We start from the raw sequence: 7,793 nt of genomic DNA on the forward strand, positions 1-7,793 counted from the left end.
GTGTGGCCGGAGCTGTGCGGGTCGGTGAGAAACCCCATCGTGTGTCACCAGCCTCCTGTATTTTGCTGCCAAGTCCTGTTGTTATTATTCCACCTCTCTCTGCTGTCCCAGGAACTCCCCTTATCCCAACCCGACAGGTTTGGGTTCCTTGGGATTTCTTCTCCTTCCCTTTCCCCCTCCCTCAATCCCCGTCCCCAAAGAACATGTGGCTGCGCAGTGCCCGGCTCTGGCTGGGGCAAAACCAGGACAGAATCCCACAGGACAAATTAGTTCCTTATTTGCCACCTCACCCTCTTGTTAAATTCGTGTGTGTTCCCCCCTCTCCCCTCCCGGGTGCTCCCTGGCTCTGCGCTGGGCTCTGCCGCCCTCTGCTGCTCTCAGCCCGTCCCAACCATGAGGATAAGCCCCTCACAGCCCGGAACGTGGGAACTGGCGTGTTTCTAGAAGTTCCTGCTGCCTGCCAGGAGCTCCAGGAGCCGAGACGTTCAGAGCTGAATCCGCTGCCCACATTGGCCCCGGGGCTGTCAGTCCTGGGGACCAGCACAGCAGCCTGTGGATGTTTTGAGGAGGGGTACAGAGATGCTGAAGGGCCTGGAGCATCTCCCCTGCCAGGAAAGGCTGAGGGAGCTGGGGCTGTTCAGCCTGGAGAGGAGAAGCCTGAGAGGGGATCTGATCAGTGTTTATCAATAGCTGAAGGGTGGGACACAGGGGGCCATGGGCAGCCTCTGCTCAGTGTCTGTGGGGACAGGACAAGGGGCAATGGGCTCAAGCTGGAGCACAGGGAGTTCCCCCCAATGTGGGGAAGAACTTCTTCCCAGTGAGGGTGAGGGAGCCCTGGGACAGGCTGCCCAGGGGGTGTGGAGTCTCCTTCTCTGGAGAGATTCCAGCCCTGCCCTGTCCTAGGGACCCTGCTTGGGCAGGGGGTGGGACCCCATGGGCTCTGGGGGTCCCTTCCCACCCCTGTGATCTGTGATTCTGGGATTAGGGAATCCCCACAGACACAGTCCTAGCAAGCTGGGTAAGCTGCAATGCCCTGATTTCACAGGTTTGGGCACAGTCTGGGTCTTGCTTCAATAGTTTCAATGGAAAACTACAGGGAGATGAGGTGCTCAGGGATCTGGGTCAGCACAGGATGGGAACGATTGGACTCGATGGGCTTAAAGGGCTTTTCCAACCTGGGGATTCTGTGAAAGGGAGAACATGTGAGAGGAGGTGTGGAGAGCCCAGAGAGGAATGGGCACAGTCAGCTGATGGTGCCAGGTATCCCCACATGGGATGTTCACTGCACCCATCCTCTGCACCTCCGGGCACCCCACCACCTCAGCACTTCCCCCCGCCATCGCACAACGAGCAGCACTGGGGTTCGCTCCCCGTTTAACACAGGTAACCTCGGGTGGTTACCCAGCAGGCACCCCCTGTCCCCACACCTCCAGAGCTGAGCTCGGGCTTCCTGAGATGACTAATTAGCAGCAGGGGAAAGCCTCCCGGACAGCATCGGCTCGCCGCAGCGCTGTGATTCAGCAGCTCTGATTGCAGCGTTAATAATTCTCTAATGAGACAGAAGGACAGTTTATTAGGACTAATTTCCACCCCTTTGTGCTGAGCATGAAGCAATCTTGATTAACGTGCTGTTAAAGAGATCTGGTTTGTTCCCCTATTTCTCTTTCCTCTGTTATTTTTGCTGTTATTATTATTTCCTTGTATCAATATTAGTGTTTCAGGAGGGAACTTTCAGAGCAGCTGGTGCAACTGGGCACCTTACTGGCTTTAGAGGGGGTTTTTTTGAAGGTCTCAGTGATAGTTCCCCTTATTTTTGGATGGATTTGATCCAAGTTCTCTCCTGGGTGCTCCCAAGGGCCTTGCAAAAATTGGGTGTTTTCTTACACGTGGTGCAGCTGAGATGTTAAGGATCAGCCCTAGCCCTTAGCAGCAGCTGCCTGAGACAGCTTGTTTCTGTGTCTAAAGCAGCTGGCCCAGTAGTCAAACATCTGCTTTCCTTTTCCCCTGGTAAATAATGCAGTGACTGATGACAGGGCTTGACGGGGCCTCGTGTAAAGATTGAAACTCCTTGAGAAAATCCTCTGGGCTTTTTGTGTCAGACAAACCCCCCTGAGCAGGACGCAATAGGTCCAAAGACCTTTCTTTAATTGATTTCCAGCCTGGGATAGGAGGCAATCCACAGAAGTGGATTCACAATAAATGGGAGAATACTGTAGGGTCAGCAAGGCAGCAAGTATCTGAGAAATAACAAATGATAACCTGGATACACGGATTTGGAAGGAAAAGCTTTCCCCACTGCTTCTGGCTGCTCTGGATCTGTTAGCATCAATGTGGCAGAGCGAAGCACCACGGGGCAGTGATCCTTCACCATCCCACAGGGCAGTGATCCTTCACTTCCCCAGCTCCCAAGGAAGGGCTGTGGTGAATGCTCCCAAAGAGATTTAACTCTTGGGCTCACCGACCCAAGCATGCCCCAGCTAGAAGCTTGCCTCCTCACCCCAGACCGCAAGCGGCAGCACTGCCCTTCTCTGATGAGGATGTAATTATGCATTTTGAAACCATGGCTTGCTTATTAGGCACTGTGTGTCAGGATAAGCAATTATTTCTTAGAGAGTTTAGCCTGTGAGGTGGTCACTGCTGGGCTGCAGCAGCAGAGCAGGGGGCTGCAGTGGGCTGAGATGTGCTGCCCAGGGCCAGGCAGAAACAAGCATGAGCAGGGTAGCAGCAGAACCTATAGACTTTTAGAAGTATTTTATTTGCCCCTTTTCAAGCTGTTATACCCCAAATCGGGCAGACCCTGAGGCCTGTGGAATCAGGGAAAGCATCTATGGCATCCTCTATACCCATGTTTTCATTTACAACACGGGTGATGGGGGGAAAGAGCTCTGGAGAGTTCCCTCCCTCCTGAGGTGAGGAGCACAGGGCTGCCCTGGGGCAGGCATGCCAGGCCCTTCGGCTGGGCAGTATGTCCTGCTGTGATTTAACAACACCAACAGTGAAAAGCAGCTTTGTGGAAGGGTGTCGAGCTGCCCCATCTTGGCCAGCACATGAGTTACAGACCATAGCCAGGCCCGGAATGCCCCTTGGCCTACAGCACCCCCATTTTCAAGCCTCCCAGTCAGAGCCGAGCTCTTCGCTGGGACATTTGTCCCCGGCAGCAGAGCACCTCAAAAGCCCCTTGTCACATCTGGAAACTTCCTCAGGTCCTATCCCTGGCTGTGGCTTTCCCAGGGCTGGCCCAGGCACGCTGGAATCAGCCTTGCCCTCTGAGGTAGCTCAAGCTCCACGCTGAGGCCTCCCCAATGGCCTCCCAGGGACTCGTGGCTCTCTGCTGACTTCCAGCCTGATCCACGCAGCATCCCCCTGCCAGTCAGGCACAGGGACGGTGCTTTTAATTGTCACAGTGAGAGATGCTGCTGTCAGTACCAGCCAAGCCTGGTTGTCCTCGGGAAATCAGGGCTAAACAAACGGCGCTTGTCAGCCTGAGGGATGTTGAACCTCAGCTCCAAGACTGGTGCCCTGCAGCCCTCCCCGTCTGTGAAGCTGGGTCAGAGGGCAGACCCCTGCCCGGGTGCCCAGCAAGGCAGAGGAGCACCGCGGTGCTGCTTCACCAGCCGGCCGGTTAAAATGTCTACGTTAAGCCGCTAACGGGCCGGGCTCAGCTCCTGCGGTGGAGATCGGCGCGGTGCCTTCCCGGGCGCAGGTAAGAGACCGGCGTCTGTCTGACCGGGAAGAGCTGCCCTCAGCCCTCTCAGTGGGGGCCAGCAGCCATTTTAGGGCGGGAAGGAGGGCTCGCCAGCGCCTCAGCGGGGCTCCGCGCTCGGGCAGCCCCCGCGGGATGGGGGTGGCAGGGCCGGGGAAGGGGCTGTGCGCGGGGCCGTGAGGCGGCAGAGGAGCGCTGGGCGCCCGCCCGCCCGCCATGGCGGCAGCGGGAGGAGGAGGAGGCGATGAGGCGGGACGAGAGCTGAGGGCGGCGGGAGCGGCCGCCCTGGGCACGGCGCTGTCGGTCCCGCTTTTGGAGGCGTCACAGGCGCCGTCCCTGTCAGGCAGCGGGTTGCCCGGGCTGGTGATGCCGCCCGCCTGCGGGGAGGGCGGGCGGGGAGCCCGTGTTTGTGGGGAGATGTCTGATGAGGGAGGAGGCAGCCAAGTTGTGACTGCGAAATGCAGCTCCCAACTTGCCGGCGTGACGGAGCTGAATGGAAGCGGCGGACCTTGGCGGCCATAGCCTCTGAAAGGCTCGCTGTCTGCTCTGGGGAAGGGGCTGCCGCCTCAGCCCGCCCCTGCCCAACGGCAGCGCTGGGAGGGGAAGCTGAGCTGTATTCTAAAGTGTTGAAATAAAGCCACCCCTGAATAAAACCAGCTTTGGGAAGCTGAGGAGGGCAGAGGCTGCGGCACAGGGGGCGCGGGAGGTGCTGAGGGGAGGCGGCTCGCCTCGCCTCTCTCTCTCTCTGCACGGACTCGGAGGGATGAGGCGCCGACGCCGCGCTCCAGCCCCCCCGCTCAGGTTGTTGTGTCGGTTCCTCATCGCTTTCCACGCAGCTTTTGAGGGGAAGCTTAGGTTTGGGGGGGCTTTTTTGAGGGCGGAGGGGTGAGGCGGCGGCGCCGAGACCCAGCCCAGCGGCGCGGCGGGGCCGCGGAGGTGGCACAGCCGCAGCACCTCCAACCCGGCGGCTCCTCCCGCGTCCCGGCGCCCCTCACGCAGCGGGGCCGATGGAGCGCGTAGGGCGGGAAGGAGAAAGCCCGGCGGCCCCGAGCTGAGAGGGGGAAGCTCCCCGCAACCCGGGGCGGGGAAAGCGGGGGGGATGCGGAGGCGGCAGACGCCGAGCTGAGCGGCCGGGGGGGGAGCCTGTAGTCCCGTTGGGCTGGATGGTGGAGCTGATGGCCACAGGTGAATCCCTTTTCACTTCTCCTGGGGTTGAGTGCAGGGGCTGCGTGCCTGGGGGGTGGCTGTTTGTTCCCTCCGTAACGCAGGAAAAAAGGCGGGGAGGGGAGTGTCTTCTCTAATCGCTTATTTCGGTAACCTGCCGTGTAATTGCCCAGATGGTGTGAACGGTTTCTTGTTCTTCCCCCCCCCCCTTTTCCTTTGCCCCCTCCCTCTCTCCCTTCTCCGCAGGCTGCCTCTCAGTAGGGGGGTGTAAACTTGAAGAACTCGGGGTTGTTTTTTTGGTTAAAAGCTTCGTTTGTACCGCTTGTGTCGAGCTGCAGACATGCCTGAACAAAGCAACGATTACAGGGTGGTTGTGTTTGGAGCAGCGGGGGTCGGCAAAAGCTCCCTGGTCCTTCGGTTTGTCAGGGGAACCTTCAGGGAAACCTATATCCCCACAATCGAGGATACCTACCGGCAGGTAATCAGCTGTGATAAGAGCATCTGCACCCTTCAGATAACAGACACCACGGGAAGCCATCAGTTCCCTGCTATGCAGAGGCTGTCTATATCCAAAGGGCACGCTTTCATCTTGGTGTACTCCGTCACCAGCAGGCAGTCCATGGAAGATCTCCAGCCCATCTTCGACCAGATCTGTCAGATCAAAGGGGACATCCAGAAAATCCCCATAATGCTGGTGGGGAACAAAAGCGACGAGACCCAGAGGGAGCTGGATGCCAGCGAGGGGCAAGCGCTAGCCAGCAAGTGGAAGTGCTCCTTCATGGAGACCTCAGCCAAAATGAACTACAACGTGCAGGAGCTCTTCCAGGAGCTCCTGAACCTGGAGAAGAGGAGAACTGTCAGCCTCCAGGTGGATGGGAAGAAATCCAAGCAGCAGAAAAAGAAGGATAAGCTGCAAGGCAAGTGCTCTGTTATGTGATTGACTCTGGACTCGCACCCCTGCGTGGTGTGTGATGGGAGCAGGGACTCCCCCCCCCCCAGAAAACACAGCTCTGCTGGAGGTCTCAGACAAATCCACGCCTTGCAGGGGTACTGCTTTTCTCTGAAGTCTCTGCTGGCTTGTTTTATGTGTGGGTTTTAAAGAGGACAGCTCTCTGCATGTTTATTTTTCTAAAACAATAAATGCTCCGTGTTAGCACTTACACCTGACTAGCAGTTTTTAATGCAAGCAGAGAAAAATGCCAGTCAGAAACAAATATCTCTGTTCCTGCCAGTACCTGCTGGTAATTTTTAAGTACTTCCAGCCTAATAGCTTGAAAGGAATCATAGCATCTATAGTGTGCAGTCTTAATTGTTTTCAGGCCAGAGCAAATCTTTAACAAAGCCAGGCATTTGCACTGCAGAAGGATGTGCATGTGGCTCCTGATGCTGATGTTTTTGGCAGAAATACTGACTTGCCTCCCAAAGATGTGTGGGGTTTTGGGTTTTTTTTCCATGATGGGAGTTAAGTTTTCCAGTGTGCTGTGCAATTCCTGAGACATCTGCAGCTCTGTGAGTGCTTACAGCCATACCAGGCTGTTGGCTTTCCCCCTTCCTTTACTCTGACTTCCTCTGTTTGTTCAGGCAGGTGGTTCCACATCCTCTGGCTCTGAATCCAGGGGTGGTTCTCAGCATCTTTAAGCCAGAGCTGGCTCCTTCACAAAGGGAATCACCTGGTTGGAGGTACCAGTTGCATGGTAGCAGGTTGTTATCTTGGCAATTTGCCTTTCCTTTCTCAGCTGCCAGCCTGGGTTTGCATGTGGCTGAAGCTGCTCTTGCAGCCTTCTGGAGTTCCTTTAGATAGTCTGGTTTGCTTTTTCCTCCCTTTCTCATTCCATCCAAGTTACCCAGGTTTTAGCTGAGGCTGGGAAGGTAACGCTGCTTCAGGAAGAAACATCCTCACCCTGTTTAAAGCAGACTCCTCTCTGATGCAAACTTGTAGCGAGTTTTTCTTACCCAAAACCAGGACACAAGCACTTCCCACAGATAAAAGGCCTGGAGACACAGGCTTTGTCTATCTCCTGCCTCCCCCTAAGCATGATGAGCATCATCTGCAGATGGTTGAGAAAGACCTCAGGACAACAAGTGCAAGTGTCTGCTGTCAGCCTGTGCCATCGATCTCCTACTTTGTGTGTGTGTCCATGCAGGCAGAAGGCTGGAAGGGCTGGAGTGTTGCACTGTGGGCTGGATTCTGCCATGGCAACATAGTCTTGATGCAAGAGCTGTAGGAGAGAGGAATGTCTCCTTTCTAATAGCACTTTTCTAGTGAAGGGGGTTTATTGATGATCCAAATACAGGACAGGAGGTGCTGAAGTGCATAGTTGGGAAGCGCTAGTGCCTGCTCCTAACTGCTGCTTTTCTATGTAGGATACTAGAGAAGGGCCTTTTCTCTCAGCTTGTGTGTGTTCTCATGTTGCAGAGGAATGCACAGACCCCTGAGGTTTGTGTGCCTGATAATACCTCACCTATCTAACAACTCTCACAGCCCACCCCGGCCTCTGATGCTCGGTTGTCTCCTCTGTGTGCGGGTGAGCCGCCGGTCCGGTCTCCTCAGGCTGTCCAAGCATGAGGGGTCTGTTAGCTCTGTGTGTGCCAGGGGGGTCTCTCCTGCTTCCAGCCGGAGCCCTTGTGCTGTTTGCTGCTGGAGAACATCTCCCTGATGACTCCAGAAACCCGCTCACTGCAGTGAGGTGCTGAGCTGGCAGAAAGGCTGCGCACCGGCGACAGAGGTGACGTCCCGGTGCCGGGGCCGTGGTGCTGGCTGGTGCAGCCTCTGTGCTGCTGCAACCTTCGCCCCCTTGCAGCTGGGTGAGTCAGGCTCTGGAAGCAGCAGTAATGGCTTTGCTTGGAAATCACTCCAGCTCTTTCCTCTCCAGCTCTGTGTGTGTGTGTGTGTGGATTTTGCTCTCTCTGTCCGCTCACTTCCGAG

The 7,793-nt window shown here is 56.4% G+C and overlaps 1 protein-coding gene across 1 annotated transcript; it reads left to right on the forward strand.

The window, feature by feature from the left end:
• Positions 1-5,207: 5,207 nt before the first annotated feature.
• On the forward strand, positions 5,208-6,021 carry DIRAS3 (DIRAS family GTPase 3; the record flags this gene model as incomplete). Its single annotated transcript, XM_084265975.1, has 1 exon — positions 5,208-6,021. The coding sequence occupies one exon, from the start codon at positions 5,208-5,210 to the stop codon at positions 5,802-5,804; it is 597 nt and encodes a 198-aa protein (XP_084122101.1). The 3' UTR covers positions 5,805-6,021.
• Positions 6,022-7,793: the final 1,772 nt, after the last annotated feature.

This window comes from Gallinula chloropus (assembly GCF_964237585.1).
Source record: "Gallinula chloropus genome assembly, chromosome: 6".
Taxonomy (NCBI): Eukaryota; Metazoa; Chordata; class Aves; order Gruiformes; family Rallidae; genus Gallinula; species Gallinula chloropus.